This window comes from Penicillium hordei (assembly GCF_028827395.1).
Source record: "Penicillium hordei strain IBT 12815 chromosome Unknown utg000004l_segment0_segment0, whole genome shotgun sequence".
Classification (NCBI taxonomy): domain Eukaryota; kingdom Fungi; phylum Ascomycota; class Eurotiomycetes; order Eurotiales; family Aspergillaceae; genus Penicillium; species Penicillium hordei.
The window spans coordinates 2856069-2876821 of NW_026623145.1; the positions used below are offsets into that span (position 1 = coordinate 2856069).

At 47.5% G+C, this 20753-nt stretch overlaps 10 protein-coding genes across 10 annotated transcripts; 6 read left to right on the plus strand and 4 right to left on the minus strand.

The window, feature by feature from the left end:
- Nucleotides 1-2: 2 nt before the first annotated feature.
- Nucleotides 3-698, minus strand: N7537_008285 (uncharacterized protein; the record flags this gene model as incomplete). Its single annotated transcript, XM_056899340.1, has 2 exons — nucleotides 3-246; nucleotides 448-698. The coding sequence occupies 2 exons, from the start codon at nucleotides 696-698 to the stop codon at nucleotides 3-5; spliced, it is 495 nt and encodes a 164-aa protein (XP_056751416.1).
- Nucleotides 699-1193: 495 nt separating this feature from the next.
- On the plus strand, nucleotides 1194-2248 carry N7537_008286 (uncharacterized protein; the record flags this gene model as incomplete). The annotated part of the gene is made up of 2 exons (XM_056899341.1): nucleotides 1194-1901; nucleotides 2180-2248. 2 exons carry the CDS (start codon nucleotides 1194-1196, stop codon nucleotides 2246-2248), a joined length of 777 nt encoding a protein of 258 aa, XP_056751417.1.
- Nucleotides 2249-2386: 138 nt separating this feature from the next.
- On the plus strand, nucleotides 2387-2803 carry N7537_008287 (Zn(II)2Cys6 transcription factor domain-containing protein; the record flags this gene model as incomplete). Its single annotated transcript, XM_056899342.1, has 1 exon — nucleotides 2387-2803. One exon carries the CDS (start codon nucleotides 2387-2389, stop codon nucleotides 2801-2803), a length of 417 nt encoding a protein of 138 aa, XP_056751418.1.
- Nucleotides 2804-4538: 1735 nt separating this feature from the next.
- N7537_008288 (NmrA/HSCARG family protein) lies at nucleotides 4539-5616 on the plus strand (the record flags this gene model as incomplete). Its single annotated transcript, XM_056899343.1, has 3 exons — nucleotides 4539-4712; nucleotides 4816-5227; nucleotides 5288-5616. The coding sequence occupies 3 exons, from the start codon at nucleotides 4539-4541 to the stop codon at nucleotides 5614-5616; spliced, it is 915 nt and encodes a 304-aa protein (XP_056751419.1).
- A 924-nt stretch (nucleotides 5617-6540) lies between these two features.
- On the minus strand, nucleotides 6541-6911 carry N7537_008289 (uncharacterized protein; the record flags this gene model as incomplete). Its single annotated transcript, XM_056899344.1, has 2 exons — nucleotides 6541-6665; nucleotides 6722-6911. The coding sequence occupies 2 exons, from the start codon at nucleotides 6909-6911 to the stop codon at nucleotides 6541-6543; spliced, it is 315 nt and encodes a 104-aa protein (XP_056751420.1).
- Nucleotides 6912-9223: 2312 nt separating this feature from the next.
- Nucleotides 9224-10146, plus strand: N7537_008290 (uncharacterized protein; the record flags this gene model as incomplete). Its single annotated transcript, XM_056899345.1, is given in 3 exon segments — nucleotides 9224-9820; nucleotides 9831-9922; nucleotides 9969-10146. 3 exon segments carry the CDS (start codon nucleotides 9224-9226, stop codon nucleotides 10144-10146), a joined length of 867 nt encoding a protein of 288 aa, XP_056751421.1.
- A 919-nt stretch (nucleotides 10147-11065) lies between these two features.
- Nucleotides 11066-13056, plus strand: N7537_008291 (uncharacterized protein; the record flags this gene model as incomplete). The annotated part of the gene is made up of 2 exons (XM_056899346.1): nucleotides 11066-11721; nucleotides 11796-13056. 2 exons carry the CDS (start codon nucleotides 11066-11068, stop codon nucleotides 13054-13056), a joined length of 1917 nt encoding a protein of 638 aa, XP_056751422.1.
- Nucleotides 13057-13598: 542 nt separating this feature from the next.
- On the plus strand, nucleotides 13599-15002 carry N7537_008292 (lactonase family protein; the record flags this gene model as incomplete). Its single annotated transcript, XM_056899347.1, has 2 exons — nucleotides 13599-13990; nucleotides 14162-15002. 2 exons carry the CDS (start codon nucleotides 13599-13601, stop codon nucleotides 15000-15002), a joined length of 1233 nt encoding a protein of 410 aa, XP_056751423.1.
- Nucleotides 15003-15524: 522 nt separating this feature from the next.
- On the minus strand, nucleotides 15525-17346 carry rfeD (uncharacterized protein; the record flags this gene model as incomplete). The annotated part of the gene is made up of 5 exons (XM_056899348.1): nucleotides 15525-16205; nucleotides 16263-16676; nucleotides 16751-16902; nucleotides 16963-17131; nucleotides 17233-17346. 5 exons carry the CDS (start codon nucleotides 17344-17346, stop codon nucleotides 15525-15527), a joined length of 1530 nt encoding a protein of 509 aa, XP_056751424.1.
- Nucleotides 17347-19591: 2245 nt separating this feature from the next.
- N7537_008294 (type 1 glutamine amidotransferase) lies at nucleotides 19592-20599 on the minus strand (the record flags this gene model as incomplete). Its single annotated transcript, XM_056899349.1, has 1 exon — nucleotides 19592-20599. One exon carries the CDS (start codon nucleotides 20597-20599, stop codon nucleotides 19592-19594), a length of 1008 nt encoding a protein of 335 aa, XP_056751425.1.
- Nucleotides 20600-20753: the final 154 nt, after the last annotated feature.

Here is a 20753-nt window from a genome sequence, read left to right on the forward strand (position 1 = left end):
CGTTAGCATTCACTACCTGGGCCCTGGCCGCTAGTGCGGCGTTCTTCCAATCCTCCCCCCGAGACTTGAATAGACCACAAGTCCGTCGTGCCCTCCGCGAGCAAACTAGAGCCCTCGCCGCTGTCAACCAGGACCTTGAAGGTGTGCTCCGACACCCCCAGAGCACCATCGGAGAGATTTATGTCGCCCTTCAGAACGAGATGAACAAAGTCACGCAATTCCTTGCGAGCTTCCAGTAGGAGCACTCTGAAACTAGTCAGCGACTGATGCTAAGGCGCATTTCTCCTCCGTCCTCCCCGTTAAGAACATTTGGTCTGCCGAGCTCCTCCTTGAACCGGCTGGGAGAGATCAAGAGTGCTGGATCAAGAGCGCCGGAGTTAAACTCAAAAGCAAAGTGCTCGCATCTGAGCCATGCAGAATTCCGAATCCCAATTTGTATCGCAAAACGTCTCATCATAGATATGGCTCGTGTCGGTCGGGCTTGGATTGAGGGTAGTCTGGGTAGGATGGATGGTCTTACTACCATGGGACAGCCCCACTGTCTCCTCCAAGTTGGTTTGATGGAGCGTGTGGTTTTGAGGATAGGTTGGATGTGACCGAGATGGATCAACCACACTGGGCTGAGCATAAATGTTTTGCCCTGGAGCAAAGTGAATAGGTGGTCGGGAGGCAGGAGGTATCGAAACGGCTTCGGCCATGCTCGTTGAGCTGGGCCCAGGTGTTTCAATATTGTTGATCCAAGAATGACGCGCTCGAATGTGTCGACTGAGAATATTATTATACTTGTTATTGTGCTACTCAGCACTCAGTTAATAACGATGGAATCATTGGATAACACATACTTGCGGCCAAACAGCTTCCCACAACTTTCGTGGGCGAACAGCTTCTCCCGGGCGTGAGAACGCAGATGTCTGGTCGAATGTTCCTTTGTAGAAAATACTTCAGAGAACAGTGAGCAGACATCATTGCATTTTGACTGACCCCGTATCAGACATACTGAGGTGCCGTGGGTAGCAGCAGAGGTGTTTACGATGTGACCTGCATATTTTGTCAGCCGCCGCTCTTCGGCATTATGTTCTATGCCGAGCACCAAACTCCTCTAGAAACTATTTCTATTTTTATATTTTGTTTCGATATATATCCATGTCAATAACGATGAGCCAAACGATCTCCAAGTTTCTTTCTCTTTCAAAATGGTAGACAAGAAGCTAAAGGACAACCTGTCGCGTGTCAAAGCTCCCTCTCCTCTCGGCAAGTCGATCTTTGTTGGGCTTCGTTTGACAGATGCAGTTTGGCAATATGCATTTCTCCATCGTGGTTGGGCATCCCAGCTAGTCCAACGGCTTGGTGGAACGTCTCTACAGGTTCTGCATGCCTCCAGTGGCCGGCTGAACACTTATTATCAGCTCCTTGTTGTTATGGCTCTCGGCAGTGGATTTAAGCAAGCAATTCACATGGCCTTCATCTCAGAGCAAGAGCTTTCGAGTGGGTTAGGCTTTGGTATAGGGTTCTTTAACACCGTCTTCAACTCGACAAACATCCTTCTTTCCGTCTGGTCCCTCACCACCCAATCGCCTTCCTCCGATGGTTCGCTTCATATCCAATCCACGGCTTCGGTAGCCATCGGTGTTTGCGCTTACACTGTCGGCATCTTGACGGAATTGATATCGGAACTCCAGCGCCGTCGCTTCAAGAAAGACCCGAATAACAAAGGAAAGCCGTACGGAGGCGGACTGTTCTCGCTCGCAACAAACGTTAATTACGGTTCTTATACCTTGTGGCGGACTGGATTTGCATTGGCAACTGGAGGCTGGGCCTGGGCACTATTCAACTTCTCTTTTTTCTTCTACGATTTTGCGACTCGTGGAGTTCCAGTCCTTGACGAGTATTGCACTCAGAGGGTATGCTTGTTCTTCCCACTTTGGTTTATCACCGCATCCTCTTGTTTACTTACTTACCACCCGATTATTAGTATGGAGAACCTTGGACCGATATCAAAACACGCGTTTCTTACTGTTTGTTGCCGTGGATATATTAGAGAATGCGAGGAAGAACAGGGGATCAAATGGGGTAATAACATCCAGGGCATTCATCTGTCTAATACAAAATCTTTGATTGTGACTATGCTATTGGCTTTTGTAGTAATGGGTATATCAATTCGATTATAGGTGATATATAGGTAACTAGCCTATTGAAGGAGTCGGAGGTGAAGATCCCCGGGTCCAACCCTGGAGGACTCTCTGGATAATTACATAATCACGAACCGGGGGACACAAAGCCGTTCACGAACGTCATTGAAACAAATTATTACAAAAATTATATCTTGACATTTCAAAAGATCTTCAACTTTCCTAAATTCCAAGGCTCAAATCATGATGCTTACCAAATGGTTCAACCAGCCAATCCTGTGAACTCCCATCTTCCTCGCGAAGGAGTATCGACCTTACTCCATCGCAGTTGCAATGCCTGCAACCGTAGGAAGGTCAGATGCAACAAGAAATCCCCCTGCGATAACTGCGTGAGGCTCGGGTTTGAGTGTGTTTTTCCACCCCCTGGGCGGAAGGCCCGGACTAGGCCAACAAAATCATCCAAGGCTGAGTTGATCTCGCGATTAAGCCTATTAGAGCAGGAAGTTCAGAAGCTCGGCGCGCAAAAGTTTGCTGCTGATATCCCTGTGGACAGTCTGGAAGATCAGGATATCGAAGAGAGCCCGGAGAGTAGTCGTACTGCAGTTTCATGGCCATTGAAGACCCCTGAAAGTGTAGAAGCGGAGGCTGAAGAGGAGGAAACTGGGATTGAATGACCTGCGTGGGTACATATGTAAATAGTGTCAAAGGTTGACACCTCCCCTCCGTACGAGCAATTATTGAAAGAATGAACAGCTTTCCCAGTCATCGAAGGTCACTAATCTCGAAGGGCCAGTCGATTACTACTATGGTTTAAAGAGCTTTTTTGTCATGTCCACTACCCTAGTAAGGGTCGTAGGACTCGAAGTAGATCCATATAACCCTCAGAGGCGTATATATAGATAGAGGTTATAGTTATATAACCTCGCTTAATAAGCACACCACTATACTAGTAGAACTCGGAGTATATTTAGAAGCTTAGAGTTCAGTTTAAATATAGGTAGTACTAGTTATATTAGCCTTCGTAGTAGTATTATATACCCCCTATCACTCTGATCGATTAAACCGAAGCCCTATATAGTGGGGCTTCACATTTTTAAGATAATAAAGGCTAATTTTATCGGGAGTCTAGCTATTAAGACTAACTTCGAAGCGTTAATCCTTTAGGAGGCTATCGAACTATAATTTAATAAAGACTTTACCTTAAAAATTTATATATAGAGGAAGGGCCTAGCTAGAAGTATTCGTATATTTAATAATAGTTACTTACTCTCGGTTTCTAGGTTATAAAAGTAAACGCTAATTATAATATTTACTGTTTATAATAACCTTTATAGTTATATTTGATCTTATCGTGGAACTAGTCTTATTAAAGTTATAGTTATCGTCGGGATCGATTCTAAAAAATTAAAGGATTATCTTTTAAACTAGATTAAACTACTCTATAATAATTTTATGATTTTTATATTTTATATACTTATAAATATATCGTTTCGAGAATTAGGAGGAGAGGAGAGGACGCCGTTTAATAAAGTTATATACCTATTTTTCGCCGACTGAAAGAACCGGGGTAGTTCTACGCTTTTAAAGAAGAAGATCCGCTATTTCTTATACTATAGAGGACCGGGGGGCTACTCTATATAGATCTGTAGAGAGAATCTATTTCTAAAGAGATTCCTCTTTAATTTCAGTTAATTTAGATAAATTAGCGTAAAAAATCGCGCGGTTTTAAATCCTATTAAAACGGGTAGAAAAAGTAGATCTTAGGACGTTAAAACGGCGCGTTACTTTACGAATCGAAGAGATTCCTCGATTTTCAAAAGCCTAGATAGCTAATAAAAACCTACCCTCTTTCTCTACTGAATTACTAGAGGATTAAGAGCGAATTAGTGGTATGGTGGGTGGTTGAATTGACTAAGTAATAACCCATGGACGCGTTTTCGATGGGGTGGCCAGCTCGCTTACCGAATACGTTATGACGTATCCATGGAGATAGACGTAACTAACCAGCTAACATAAAATATACGTCATCCCTGCTAGTTCGGCTGAAGAACTGAGAGCCCGCTCGGTGCTCGGCACTGACCACAGACCCGGGGTGATGACGGAACAACTAGTTTATCTCCCGTGGGCTTGCGGGTGTCCGGGGTCCCGACCAAATTCTTTGGCCTTCATTACTTTACTAAGGTAGTCGGCTTTGACCTGATGCCGAGCTTATTCACTGTGTCTTTGTTACGAGAGCCTTCATTTGCCTGTAGCCAATTTTAAGATTTAGAGCTGAACATTGAAATTATAAAAGCGTCCTTGATTCCTCGCCAATCTGGAATTTATCGTCAATTCAGACTTCATTACTACATTACTCTGCCTCATATCACTCAATTTTCTCTCTTCTCAGAGCAAATTTATCAATTCGCCATGTCCAAGGTCATTACTATTTTCGGCGCCACCGGTAATCAGGGTGGTTCGGTCATCGACGCCATTCTCGCCGACCCCAAGCTCTCGAAGGAATTTAAGATCCGGGGTATCACCCGTGATACCACCAAGAAAACTGCACAGGACCTCGTCAAGCGCGGTGTCGATGTTGTCTCGGTAAGCTTGCATTTTTTTTTTTTTTTTTTTTTTTTACTTTTCATTTCTTTGCTCGCCCTCTTGGAAGAATCAGGAATCATCATGGAGACTAACATTCCAACAGGCTGATCTGGGCTCCGTCGACTCTCTCACCGTGGCATTGAAGGGATCCCACACTGTCTTCCTCGTCACCAACTACTGGGAGACTATGAACGCCGATGTCGAGTACTCCCAGGGCAAGAATGTCACCGATGTCGCCAAGGCCGTTGGTGTCTCCCACCTGATCTTCTCATCTCTCCACCATGTCACCGAGGAGACTAAGGGCCGTCTCACCAATGTTCCTCACTTCGATAGCAAGGCCAATATCGAAAAGTACATTCGTGCTTTGGGCGTCGGATGTAGCTTTGTCCTTCCAGGTTACTATATGAGCAACTTCACCCAGATGCTCGTCCGTGCTGAGGATGGCTCGTACCAGCTCTTCTACCCCGTTGGAAAGCAGGCTAAGTTCCCTCTCTTCGATGCTGCCCAGGACACAGGTAAGACCTCTTCTTGACTCTTCCTACTGTTTGATATACATTAACTCACATATCCCCTAGGCCTCTTCGTGAGAGCTGCTCTCAAGCACGGCGACCAGCTGAAGAACAAGCAGATTTTGGCCGCCACCAAGTACTATACCCCTGATGAGATCGTGGACACCTTCTCCAAGGTCACTGGAAAGAAGGCCGTCTTTATCCAAGTCTCTCCCGAGCAATACAAGGCCTCCCTGCCTGCTGTTATGGCCGATGAGTACCTCGATAACCAGCTGTTTGTGGAGGAGCCTGGTTACTACCTCGGAGACCCCCTCGAGCCCAGCCTGAGCCTTGTCGATGGCAAGCCTACTACCTGGGAGGAGTTTGTGAAGAAGAACATCTCCGCTTGGAAATAGGTCACTTGTAAACGGGTCAATTGGAATGAGAGTGATCGCTTGAAATAAGAATGATCACTTGAAATGAGAGTTTGATGTTGATTCATATATATCTATTAATTTAAATGACTCACAAAGTCTTAAGGATTTAAGGAGCCACTGCAAACCGGTCAAGTATTGAATTAGAAAACGGGCAAGCTTGGTCTTCCCCTCAACCCCGTCTCCTCCTACACCGAGCCAGCAAAAATATCTACAAAAAGAAACCAAAAAACATACAACAGTGAGGATTCGCTGGTGGTCACCCACCCAACTACTAACTCACCGGCGTGTGGCTTAAGTACGGCTGAGCGGACGGGAAGCCCTGTTTTCCACACCCTATGGTCGTATGTATCTTGTTACGTGTTGGAGAGAAATATAGAATGTAACCATTGAGAGTCAATTGGGAGTTTAGGATTATAAACTTTCCGGCATCAAATTTGCTCAATCAAATTTGCTCAAGTGTGGTTTAAACATTTAAGTCATAATACTAGGTCCCCTTTTATGTAAAAACTGGGTCGAACTAGGGTCCTAGTCACTGGGACTTGGCTTTTGAGTCGCGGCCTTGGACACAAAATGGCGAATCCAAGAGAAACCCTGTCGTCTGGCGATGTGATTGAGTCTAGATAGGGCTGAAGATCAAGGGCCAAAGAAACCAAAGATCATCACTAGGATTCTTTGCATACCTTTAAGATTTATTGTTGGCTTTGGATTGATTGCAAGACGAAATGCGGAACAGATATAACACATTAATTTCTGAGAAACAGATCAAAATTACAACTAAATAATGATAATACCAAGGTGTTTTATCACGAAGGCGTTGGAGGTAGAAGTAAAAAGAGTGTTGCCAGTCTCTTCACAAACTCAAATGTTAGCAGCCCGGTCACTCCGGCGAGAACGGTGATTTTTCTACGTGCCAACAACCCAGTCAGTATCTTGTTGTTTCTGGCTAGGTTGCTGCTTTGTCCCGGGTTGCTTTCCCTGGCGGTGTGGCCATCCCCACATGTGGTGCTGCTTCTGAGGCGCAACATTATCTGTATGATATTGTTAGTATATACTAGACGTGAAAGACAAGAAAGTGATATTTTACCATTTGATACACCGGCGAAAGCCTCATTGGCGTGAGATTGAGGCTGAGCAGACTCGAACTTTTGATTCTGCGGCTCTTGCTCGGGAGGCTTTGCGGCGCTAGGGGGATCAGGGGATGTAGGGGCATCCGTCGAGTCGGTTGAGGTTCGGCGATGGAACGCGTCAGATGCTCTACGGATGAAGTCCGACATGGTGAATATAGATGCTTGTGATATTGTTTGTGATATGGTTCGAGAATATTTGTTATTTTCCGTCCATGGGCAAAATATGATAAGAACTTCTGTTCACTACTCTGTAAAGCCCTCTATATACTTGAGCTATAGCAAGGCGAATGATGTCATACGGCCCCATTAGTACAAAGATCTCATGATCACTCCTGTCATTATGTTATAGATATAGAGAACCCCGTAGTGGATATTAGGTATATTGAATGGTAGATGAGGTCATGACATGTAACAATTTCGGAGCAAAAGAGTTTTAATTCGTGTTCCATAGTACTTTGACCTCGAAGGTTAGGAGTGAGTTTCGTATTTCTATGCCCATTGGGTTTGATAGGCCGTAGAAGGGTTCGAGGAACCATGGTTGGGAATTGAAGAAGGTCACTTGAGTTAAGCCTGATCCACTTTCCCACTTTCACATGGCAATTTGTTCATTCGTGCTGGACGCAAATGATATTGGTAGCCTTGAAGGTCAGTGTGTTGACCTGCTTGCGTGGTTCGATAAAGTCTACTCCATGCGCAGCTAAGTGGAATGCGCAATTCGGAGGCAATTCTCACCCATGCGCTAACCTTTATTATGAGTGACAGAACGACCAAAATAAAGACAAAAAAAATTAAATAAACAAAACATAAAACATAAAACAGCATGTCTAAGGTGGTCACCTAGCGCCCATGGTTCGGACATAGGCGGCTCGCCGCGGGCAATCAAGGCGGATATTCACCCACCTGAATATCGTTCACCCGATTATTCAGTCCGTACAGCAAAAGGTAAATTCTCCCATCCTGGTCGAAAAATAAGTAACATTTCCCCCCTCCGCTTTCCTCTCTCCAGCCTCGCTTTATCATTCTAACCTCGCTTTCCACGAGCAAGATGCCTACTAAGCATGACCTAAGGTAAATTTACACGGCCAATGTTATGGATTTTGGGGACCATAGAATAATAATATTTATACTCACCTATAAGCATGAATTTGTTAATAGCGAAAGATAAAATGGGAGATTTTCTAAGCACGCCTTCTACGCTGTATACGCCGAGGATGTGCCTATATTCCTAAACCTTTCAACATTCTTTTACTAATAGCCACCGTAGACAAAGCCTTTAGCGATTATGGTTCAATGAGCGAGATCCTAGATACTATCGATACGTATAAGAAAGTCGGTCCCTCGGAGGATAAGATCTTTAAGGTGATTCATATCCGGTTAGAGATAAGAAAATCTTGCTTCCAACTTTGTTGTTCAGTTCTATACCCTGTATGACAATTATACTCATCTATTCGAGGATCTAGAGATCATTCCTCTTCCTAACATCACCGAGGAATATAAGACCACCATTGATAGCTAATAAGATCCTACCCTCTTGCTCTATTGAATTTTGAAAGGATCAGAGGCGAATTAGTGGCAGAGTGGGTGGTTAAAGAAGAAGGGTTCAAATTAATTGGCGCGGCCACTCGCTCGTGGAATGCGTTAAAGGAACTTGGCCAACAGCTCATGAGACCTAGCGAGCGGAGTTTCTGCTAAGCAAAATCAATTCAGCATGGATTGGGTGCCCGCCTTCCACTTTTCCTTCATACTAGTTATGTCGACTATATTCTCTTTAAAATACACTCTGAACAAAAGCTCATAATAATTTCAACTTCATTTCGTTGCAAAACCATATGTACCATGCCCAAAAGCAGAAACAAAACGGTGTCAACACTCAGAAAAGAACCAGCCTCAGGCTGCACAGAAGACAGCCCTGGAAACGACAATACACCAAGTACTCCGCAAAGGAGCGACACGAGCGAGATATCCAGCAGTACCCTGACTGTATTTTGATTCACTTTAATATGGTTTCGTACTTTTTTTTATTTTGTATGTAAGAACGAACCTATATCCCTCAGCAAGGATCTGGATTTCAAAGCGTCCTCGAATAGATTCTGGGCCTCGGAAATGGCGGCCGGCGAGGTGTTGCTAGGGAGTGAATTCGACGGCAGATCCGCATTGTACTTGGGTCCAACACCCTGGCAAGCAAGCTTGCCAGACTTGGACGCCTTTAGATTGTTACCGATAGCCGGCTTGACGGACACACTCTATCATTTGGATGTGTTAGTATTTACTTGGGTTTGGAGATAGGAGAGATATATCGGAAGGCCAGGTTCGGTACTGCAAAGATGAAGGGGTTGCGCTCTGGGGTATCCCTGGGTGTTTGCATGGCACCGAACTTTTAAATTGACCGTACAACATTGAATTTTGTCGTCATTTCCATCATCACCTTGATCCAACCTTCTTCCCCTTTCACGCTCACTATGCCTGAAGTGGAAGCTCATCCAGTTCTTCCCAAGATGATTGGTGGAACGATCACTACACCCTCCCCAAACCTTCCGGACTCTACTCCTTATCCCCGTCGTGACTGGGTCGTCATCGAAAAGCTGAGTGAGCATCCACGCCCGGTTACCCCCAAAGATTTTGACGATGGAATGGGCCCCGCATACACCGCTGGAAAACATTTTTGTCGCCTTGCAGGTTCCAGAGGCCATAGCAAGCTTGCCTTCATGCGCATCTACAAACAAATTCCTCTGGTTAGCACTGAACTTGACAACTTGAGCGTTCGCAAGGCACAGGCCTCCAGACCACGATACCACGTGGAGTTCCATGCCTTAAAGCATCTTACAAAGAACAGGTGTACTACTACCCCCAAACTCCTTGGATGTCAAATCGACAAGCAAGACGAGAACGACCTTGTCCCCGACGGATATATCATCCACCTTGTATGGGAAAAGGTCCGAGGATATTATCCTCCTGAGATTGAGTTCTGGAGCCTTCCCTACAGCCGACGAGAAAGCATCCGCAGGAAGTTCAAAATGGCCTACACATTTGTTACTGAACAGTTTGATTATGGCCACGTACTGATAGCTGACTAGACCTAGGGCAGGTTTGAGGTTTGGGTACGAGCTAAGCCGGACGACCGCATCAAAGATCATCCTCAACAAGACCACAGATGATGTGTATGCTCCACTCTATCTCTTGCAATCTCAAGCTAACGACGCATAGAAAAGTCTCCGGTTTCAGGCAGGCTAACCGTATCTCCCCAGACACGAAATGGGACGACTACAACTTTGTGAGATTTTTGCTAGTTCTCAACTCCCCGGTCTGGTACAAGTACCTTTCCATCAAGGCGAAGTCAAAAGTGAACAAAACAATCGCTGGAAGTGGTGAGAAGGAGGATTGATGCCCAGAAGGAACCAGACCGCAATCCCTAGCACTTGGTCTCATGCGTTTGTCTAGCTTAAAAATATTACTACCGAGATTTATCCACGAAGTGGCAATGTCGCAGTCTGATTTGGAGACGCCATCCACACAACCGACATGGTGGCAAGAACTTGTGAGCCAAGTGCCAGTTCTCAGTCTCTGTTGATCTTCTTGGTCATGTGGGCCGATTCGGTCAGGGCAATAGCTGCCACCTTCGGGACTATCAGTCATATATGTTGACTTTCCCATGTTGGTGGTCCTGATAACATGACCGTATTTGCGGAACAGTCGGTAGTGGTTGCCTAGATGGTCGGGGAAGATCTTATAGAAGCTGCCCACGAGTGGGAGATTCTCGGGGCCTTAGGGGCTCTAAACTGCTTGACCATCGACACGAAGACCTATGGGTATGGTTGTGATGAGGCCGTGCTAAGAATCTCCTCTACCAAGGAGATTTCTTGTTCGTTTTCTCCGTGGAAGGTCAAGCCTGATCATATTGGCCGAAGTTCATGTATAGTGACTGGCAACACATACCAAGTGGTGCAGCGACATGGAAAACAGCTTCCACAGCGCGCTTGACATCTTCAATCTTCCATTGAATCGAAAGTCACAGACTGTGCTGTTGATACTTCATCTCCGATCAAGTAGAACATGGTGATAATGCAGCAGGGACCTTAGTATTGTAGAAGCTAATCCATTCGAACACCATCATCCTAGATATATTAATTAAAAAGAAAGGCATATAAAGAAGACTATACTCAACTGTCGCCGTGGTGATATTTTCCTGAATAAGTCCAGGCCTTTTCCGCCGTTCACGTCATATCTACACACATTTTATATACCAACAGACATCTACATTGCCACCTCCCTCCCCTCATACTCCTCCTACCAATATCTCCAATATGGGTATTAAGCCCAGAACCGACCGCCCCGTCGCAGTTATCGGCGGCGGTGTCCTTGGCCGCCGCATCGCCTGTGTCTTCATCGCTGCTGGCTACCATGTCCACATCCGGGATCTCTCGCCGGTGGCTCTCCGCGACGCGGCAGATTACATCGATCGCCATAAAGCCGCGTTCTCGTTGATGCCACGCATTCACAAGGCACGCGAAGAGGATAAGGAGGGAAAGGCGGATAGGCCAAAGGAGGAGGCCGCCATTTCCCAGGTTGATCTCGAGTTGTATACTTCCGCCCCCTACGGCAATTGCAAGACTTTCACCGAGCTCGAACCCGCCATTTCCAATGCTTGGTTGATTGTCGAGGCTGTGCCTGAGGTGCTGCAGTTGAAGATTGATGTTTTGGGGGAGTTGGATAAGTACGCTCCGGCCGATTGTTACATCGGCTCCAACAGCTCCTCGATGAAGTCAACCTTGATGCTTGTTAAGGTCTCTCCCAAGCGCCAGCGCAAGGTCTTCAATATTCACTTCGCTATGCCTCCTTCTATCCGCATGGTCGAGCTGATGACCTGCGGTAAGACCGATCCAGAGATCTTCCCTTACTTGGAGGCTGTCTTGGGTGAGTGTGGCATGTTGCCAGTCACAGCTCGCCGCGAATCGACCGGGTATGTATTACTATTCCAAAAGCAGAAAGAAAATCAATATATCAGCACAACAGACTGACCCAACCCCCGTATAGATTTATCTTCAACCGCATTTGGGCAGCAGTCAAGCGCGAAATCATGCAAATCCTCTCCGAAGGCGTCAGCGACCCCAGCGAAATTGACTTACTCTGGGAACACATGTTCAGGAATGGCCCTCTCCCCTGCCAACTGATGGACCAAGTCGGCCTCGACACCGTTGCCTTCATCGAAGAAAACTACATCCAAGAGAGAGGTCTTCCCTCCGCCTCAACCGTCGACTGGCTACGTAAGGAATACATCGAGCAAAACCGCCTCGGTAAGAAGAGCGAAAAGGGCGGCCTCTACCCCCCGCTCGCGAAATCCGCTTCCGCAGAAGCAACCCCAGCAAACCCGCACAGCGCGGCGAAAGACATCTACCTGTTGGATGTCGGGCTCGGCGGAAATGCAAAGGATGTCTCGCAGGTGCACTCCAATGGCAAAATCCTGCGTCTCAACCTCGCAACACAGAAACTCACCCCCGTCGTTGTCGGTCTGAACATGCCCGACGGTATCGACGTGTCACTGGAGACGCAGCGCGTCTTCTGGACGAGTATGGGCCGCAACACTGCAGCCTGTGATGGCTCCGTCTGGTCGGCTGATTTAGACGGCGGCGATATGACGTGCCTTGTCCCCATTGGAGGGGTGCACACGCCCAAGCAACTCGCCGTTATCGAGTCGCGAAAACAGATTTACTTTTGTGACCGTGAGGGCACAAGCGTGCATCGCTGTGATTATGATGGTAGTAACCACGTTATCCTGGTTCAGCGCCGTGTGGAGCCTGGTACCAGTCTGTTGGAACAGATGGCGCTTTGGTGTGTGGGTGTTGCTATCGACGCTGAGCGCGGTCTCTTGTACTGGACACAGAAGGGGCCCTGCAAGGCTGGTTGTGGTCAGATCTTCTGCGCTGGCTTGGATATTCCTGAGGGTGAGACTGCCGAGAATCGGCGTGACATCCGGCGTCTGTGGAATAACCTCCCCGAGCCTATTGATATTGAGTTGGATAGCGAGAGTCGGACTCTGTACTGGACGGATCGTGGTGAGCACCCTTTCGGCTGCACGCTAAACCGCGCGTATGTTGGTGGTGAAGAGATGGATTTCCAGAAGGTTATTCTGGCGCGTCACTTCCACGAACCTATTGGCTTGAAGTTGGATAAGGTGAGCAACATTGTGTATGTGGCCGATCTAGGGGGTAGCTTGTACTCGGTGTCATTGGATGATGGAGTTAAGACTGAGCTTGTGCGCAATGATGTCTGCTATACCGGTCTGACTCTTGTTTAGAGAAATCCGTGAATTATAGAATAGATTTTCGGTCTATCGGTCAAGCCCAATTCGAATTGAAACCCCCACGCAACATGGGGGTGAACCTAAGCTAAGAAAGTCAAATATAGTTGCATTTGAGATATTATGCACGTCGCATGTAGCATATAGCATGTATGGAGTATACGGAATATGCGGAAGACGGAATATACGGAATATACGGAATACGGAGTAGCCGTGATGAAAATGGTTCTCTTTACGATGTGACTGGGGAGAATAGATCCGATACCCAATTATCCCTTAACTTAACCCTAATTAATTTCCGTTATATCTCCGTCTGCAAGCACAATATGCACAACTGAAACAGAAAGCATCAATACAACCTCAAGACAATGTCACCCTTTCTCCCCTCTTCCCTTTCGATCCATTCCTGCAGAGTCACCGCCGATCCCCCATCGCGTCTCACATTCCCCTCCCAGTACATCATATCACATCTACTATTTACATACAACCCATCCCACATCAATCCTCATAGGTAGCAACAACCTACCAATTCCCCCAAAATGCACCTTCAAACCCTCCTTCCTATCCTATCCGCTATAGGAACAACATCGGCAGCAATTGCCTCCAAACCAGCTCACCTCTGGGCAACCCACTACAATGGCAATGTTTACAGCTTAACGCTGAAAAACAATAACCTTTCCCTATCACAAACCCTCAACACCTGTGGTGATATGCCAAGTTGGCTTACCCTAGATGCGCACACCCGCACCGTCTACTGCTCCGATGAGAGCGGCACGGCCGATGCTTCCACGCACGGCTCGCTAACGGCCTTGCATGTCAAATCAGACGGCACACTGCGCGAAGGCGCAGTCGCAAAGACTGTCGGTGGCGGCGTGAATAGTGTGATCTATAAGTCGGATGCCGGAAAGAAGTTTATTGCAATTGCGCATTAGTATGTTTTTTTCCCCTTGTTTTTCCCCTAGTTTTTCCCCCTTGTTTTTATTTTATTTTGTTTTGTTTTTTCTTCTTTTCTTCTTTCTTCTTTTCTTCTTACCTACATTCCTTCCCAGAATTAAGGTTTTGCCTTGGGGTGTGGTGAATGTGGGTGCTAACAATCTAATAGCGAAGGATCGGCCATCTCAACCTTCGCCCTACCCATCAAACAAAACCAACCAGCCCTGCAAGCCTTCCATTTCAACTTGACCAGGCCGGGCAAAGTCGCCCAGCAGGACTCCCCACACCCGCATGAAGTCTTCCTCGACCCGACCGGCTCGTTCATCCTCAGTCCGGACCTGGGCGCGGACCTGCTGCGCGTGTACGCGATCCAAAATGGTCCGTCGGGAAAGCTCTCGGAGTGTCCGAGCCTGAACATTACCTACGGTAGCGGGCCACGACACGGGGTGTTCTGGACAGATGGCACTAACCGGTCGGCTGGGGTTGGGTCGACGCATTCCCGGAAGGTGGCGGCTATCGGCGAGACGATGTTGTATCTTGCTAACGAGATTGGGGGTACGATCATGGTGTTTGATGTTTCGTATTCGAGGTCTGGCTGTTTGTCTTTCGAGAAGACGCAAACGCTAGTGCCGTATCCCGGGGGTGTTATGCCTGAGGGTGCGACGCCGGCGGAGATTACTAGGATTGGGAATGAGTTTTATGTTTCGATTCGGACTGATCAAGGGTTCAAGCCCAATGATTCCATCGTTGTGCTTGATCGGTCGCCGGTGGATGGGTCGCTGAAGTTGCGAGACTCGTCTTCCGCATTTGGGAAGGTGCCGCGGACTTTTGTGATTAATCGGGCCGGGGATCTGGTTGCCATTGGGAATCAGGCTTCTGCGACGGTTGCGATTGTGCGTCGGGATCCGGCGACGGGGAAACTAAGTGAGGAAGTTGCTTCTCTACAGGTTGGTGAGCCCGGGAAGGTGGGGACTGCGGAGGGTCTCAGCAGTGTCATCTGGGATGAGTGAATTGGTAGTTATATAAATCAAGAACTGGATGGCGGGGGAGGACAGGCTGCCTCTCACGGCCACAGTTCTCTTCTATAAACAGCGCGGCAGAATGAAATCATTGCAGTACAAGTTCGCATCACATGAAAGACTTGAAAAGCATCAAAAGCATATACCTCATGACCAAAAGAGTATGTCCACATGAACCGGAATGCGGAGAGAAAGAAAATGTAGACCTTGAATGTGGAAGACCAGCTTCTTCGGGATTTTGACTGTCGGAAACCTGCACCGAAAAGACCTGGCCGGGAAAAAGTAACTGCTGTAACATCGTCTGGATGATGGATCCTGCCAGATCGCAGTAGAAAAAGAGAAAGAAAAAAAAAACAAACAAAAAACAAACAAACAAACCCCCTAACCGTACCACAAAATCAGAAAAGCCGATCGAATGGTGAAGAATAAATAACAGTGTAAGAATGAACGTGGATCAGACATCAGTCGTAAAATGCGTAAAGTCAAAAATGTAGGCTGTCTAGTTGAAGTCGTTCACTTGATGTCGATTTGGAAGGCCTTCCATTTGCCTCCCACCGTTCGACATCGTGGGCATCCGCGAGGACCAGGGTAACTTGTTGGTCCTTGTGACGGGGCAGTATTTAATGGGCCATTCCCCGGAGTGCGGAACGAAGCGGGCGGACTTGAAATGAACATTCCCACGCAGTCGCGGCAGACTCCACAGATGCACTCCGTACAGGCATAGCACTCGTTCAGTGCCGAGGGTCGTTTGCACTGAGCGCAAAACACCTGAACCTCTTTGTTGCGGAAAGATGCCGGAGTAGGATTGGAGAATCGGTGTTGTTGGCGCTGGGAAATGGACGGGATAAGATTCATAACTGGGCTGGAATCAGAGTTTATGGAAGGCGCCACTCCCGAAACCGATGACGCAAAATTTCTGCCGGATGCTGAAGACATAGAATCGAGCGATGATTCAATTGATGGGAATGGTTCCAAGTCGCTCTCACGGCCGCGGTGGTTCTCGTATGGTGGTGGGGTCAATGATTTATGCAAAGGCGAGGCGGCATACGAATGCGGTGGGAATGGCCGATGTGAAGAAATAGGCGGCAATCCTGCGGATTGGAAAGCGGGTGGTAGCGAGGATCGATTTTTCACTCCAGAGGGAGCAGACGTCACGGTGGAAAGTAGTGGGGCAATTGTTGGAGACCGACCAGCCTAAATTTGGCGCATCAGCACCGAAAATAAAGAGTCCATAATTGCATTCAAACTCACCTCTGAATAAGGCTCATCGTCTACTTCGGTTGCTGACGTCGCGGCTTCAATCAAATCCTCCCAGCGCTTGCCTTGCGCCCAGGCCGCGGTTTGTGGCTCTGCCGAAAGGGCTTTGCGGTCACCGAGGCTTGGTCGCCGCCCAAATTCTTTTGACTTGGGGCGATCTTGCTTGGGTTTACGGGCAGATTGGGTGATGGACGATTTTCGCGGGCGGCAAAACTTATCTCTCCGCTGGATTGGCGGTAATGTGGATGAGCGACCGGGTGGGGAGTGATTGAGGATTGATGGAAGAAGCTCGCGGGGACGAGGCGTAAACGGTGGGAGAGATTCCTGCTTGAAATGGTCGCGGAGTGGGGGAAGTTCAATAGCTCCGCGCAGACGAGGATGACTCAAGTCGGTATCCGAATGGGTATCCTGGGGAAATGCGGGTCAGTGCCACTGTGGAGAGACTCAGGCCTCGAAGCCCACAACAGTCTGGAGCGACAAACCATGTCTGTATCCCAGTCCGAGGCCAGTCGATGGTGGTGCAGTTGTGCCAGCGCAACCGCTGCGGTAGCCGCGGCTGGGTGGGGTTCATCCAGAGCTCGAGGGGTAGCCGGGGAACCGTCGGCGACATAGATGTCCCTTTCCGGTGCCACATCTGTGGGTAGCCGTCAGTATATTTAGCCAGAAAGCAGGGCAATCAAAGCAACAAACTTACCGTGGGGTCGTCGGGGTTGAGCGGGTTCGGGGGGTGACAGCTGGACCCGTTGCTCGAGCGGGGTGTTCACCATCATCAGGAAGCTCTCCTCGGTAGCCGGGAGCTTCGGGATGTAATGGTTCGGATGCGCACGTCGAATGTGCTCCTGCATGGAGCGATAGCGTTTTTCCTAGAGCACCAACCGGATTAGTTCAAGTTGAACACCAGAGTTGTACGGGTATAGCTTTCACAAGCAAGGTGCTAGGTGGGGGTTCGAGGGCAAATACTCACACCAAGGCATCGTTTGCGACAATTGGAATTATCGTTGTTCTTCAAGGGACAGACCACCTCATTATTGGCATCGGTTACCGAGAAAGAGCTGGTCAGTGAGCTTCGAGGAGGCATGGTGCATATGTTTCATCCGAGAGATTAAAAAAAAAGGAGGGGCGAATAAAGAGGTCAGCCAAGCACAGACAGGGTTTATGTGAACAATAGACAAAAATGCAGTTCAACATGCTCTGGTAAAAGAGAAGAAGGGAAGAATTGGAAAATGGGTAAAAAAAGAGGAAAAGGATGAGAGGGCGGCTCATACATTCAGAGAGTTACTTGGGGGAGTGTGGGAGGGCACTGGGGGGTATTACGGGTAATTACGCAGACTTCGCCTTATTCTATTTTTTGCCCCGTTCTTGTTCTTGTTCTTTGGTTTGATTTGATTTTTTTCTATAGCTAAATTCTAGTTATGGTTCTATTGATTCTATTAATTCTAGTCAGGAACAGCTTTATTCTAACCTTTCTATATTGTAGTTTACTCTAGTTAACTATGGGCTCGCATACGTGGCTATCGTTCCCTATCGAGTATCGATAACCAAAAAGAGGGGCGTGTAGCTTTGAGCTTCCCTTGTAAGAATCCCCATTCTTGGAATGTTCCACGCTACATAGTATTACTCATACTATTACTCCGTACTGATACTACTTAAAAAAGGGAGAGGGAAAAAATTGAGGGAAAAAAAAGAAGAAGGGACCGTACGGTATTGGTATTTAAATACGGAATAGCACGGAATTTCGGAAACCCCGGTGGAACACCGAGCTCTAGCGATTTTCATTGCCTTTGCTTTTTTTTTTTTTTTTTTTTGTGACATCCTCAGATACTTCTAATGCATTATTCGGACCCATATTAAAATATATCAATTTAGGTAGCATACAAACATATAACTCACAGCTTCGGGCAAAAGGAAAAGAAAAGAAAAATTATGTCGCGATAGGCGCTATCAGCGGCCCCTCCGAAGCTCTCCCCAGCTCCTAAGCTTCATTCCAGAAGGGAGGGAAGCTCCGGGTGGCGAACTAGCGCCACGTTACAGTGTAATATTACGTGTTGTATTATTGGTTTCCACGGGTTGTTAATTGTTCTAGTACAGAATGTACATGTATCTGTACCTATTCTAAGATCGAGCATACAATAAGTACTCCGTTTTCAGCATATACATCGTAGTAATGCAGAGCAAAAAAGGGGCCTCGGGGAGGTGTACGCAAGTACTTACAGTGCTCAGGTATAAGCAAGCGCGTGACTTATGCCCTGAGCATCCTTCTATACCCAGAATCACTCTTATATACATCTCTCGAGTATTTCTCAAGTACCTGTCCCAGCTCCGATCTCCTCCGTTTACCCTTAACTCCAATCGAATAAAGGCACAGCTTTCCAGGTTACTTGAATGCCTAAATACCAAAGATACCCCTAATACCCTGTATAACCAACTCCCGATGAAGAGCACCCAAAAGCAGCCTGATTGGCCCCCAGTCCCCGCCTAGTCACCAATTACCTCCATTCTCATTGGTGTAACTCTCACACCATCCCGGTTCTGGGTGGCCGTGCAGGGGGGATCAACGGAAAAGTCTGAGACTTCAAGTTCGAGAGTTTGGGTTTTGGTTTTGGTTTTGGTATTCTGTTACGTATATAACATATAACTAGTAATATCCAATGATATATGTAGAATATCCAAAATACAGATGTATGGTATAATATAGCTGTTATCAGACCTGTACACTATCTATCCGTAAGGAAATGTCAAGCATGTCACGCTCCACTTAATTATGACAAGGTGGGGAGCTTTCAAGTCGAGACTTTCATTGTGGGCTAACTGTGTATCTGATCTTAGAATTCTGGTTTAGCTTTCATGCAGTCTATAATAAGTACTCCATGCATGGTACAGATCTAAGAACTATGGCCATTGTACCTAATTCTATTCCCATCCTTGTGCGTTGATCCCTGCAGACCAACATACCACGTCTCAGCCATGCAGGGTCCATCATCATAGTAACCCAGTCGCCACTAAGGGGTGGCTGAGAGCTGAGCACGAACTATAATTGTACGCAAATCCGATTCGTGTTGCTTAGCACCACCCGAAACCCTTGCGCGGTTTGCCTTCAAGGGATTCAACCTGAATAAACTCGCTCAACCGCAGAATGCTGAAATACGGAAATGCAGAAACCAGCTTGGACACAAAAGTCCCCAATAACCGATCGAAAAACGTAGCTCTCCAGCTAATACCGCTAAATACCATACATATCCGAGCATCGTCACATCTCACTCCGACCGTAAAAAACAAAAAAACAAAAAAAAAACCACACCCCAATCAATCAATCAATCAATCAATCAATCCAGCGGAGGAGTCATAATACCAGTACCACCGCCACACTCCATCAAATCACCTTCCTCCCCAGCAAAGAACAACAGAACGGCCTCAGCAGCAGCCTTAGCATCATCGTCATCCTCCAACCCAGGAATGTGCGAACGATAAATCTGCTCCAGATACTCTGCCACAACAGCCGCCGACCAACCCGCACGACGCCCAATTTCCTGCACTAGCTCCCCATTGACAAAGGTATCAAATTCAAAGTGACCCTGGTACGTCAGGACCCGACCGGGGTTATAAAGACCCTGGATAGCACACTGTGCACTACTCCCAATACTAGACCACGGGGCCGGCAGCGAGATTCCCGCCTGATCCGCGGCAGCTTCGGTCTCGGGGGTCGGTACAACTGCGTCGCCGTGGATGAGCTGGATGCGGAATGAGTTCTGAGCTGTAGCGCGCGCAAGAGGCGGGAAGCACGCAGTGAAGGAGGGCTGGAGGGTGATGGGTTGGATGCCCATTTCAAAGCCGGCGGGGGACTGCGCGACGTGGAATGTTGATGACAGTGGGCTGTTGGGGTTTGCTTTGGTGCTGAGGAGGGATTGGGCGATTATCTGGTGCCCGAAACAGGAGCCGAAGAGCTTTATGTTTGGGTAGTGGGTGTGCACTGTTTGGATGTAGGATTGCATTTCATAGATCCAGGGTTCGTCTTCATAGGCTGACGATACTGAGCCCGTGATCAGGATTGCATCTATTGGACTCAATGGTCCGCCGGCGTGAGGCTCGGCTGGGGACTGGGGGTTGGTCCGTAGGGTCTCTAGAGGAGGTAGGGACCCCCCTACGGCATCAAAGGCTGTTACGTGGACGGCGAGAGGTCCCTTTTTGAGGGTTTCTGGTATTTCGTTCAGGCGCTGGGCGGCTGCTTGTAGCAGGACGCGGAATTGCGAGCTGTATAAACCTCGTGCTTTGTATACTGAGAGGCAGGGAATGTCGGCGTCTAGCACGGCCACGTGGATCTTGTGTTGAGCCATGGGCTTGGATATCCTCTATTCAAATAAAATGCAAAGTGCTAAACGAAATAATATGATATGCGAGTCTACAAATATGAAAATTGAAGTTGCCAAAGGGTGTTCGCATCCCCACTCCCGATAAGGATTTGGGTAATCTGGTGGGGTATCCCAAAAA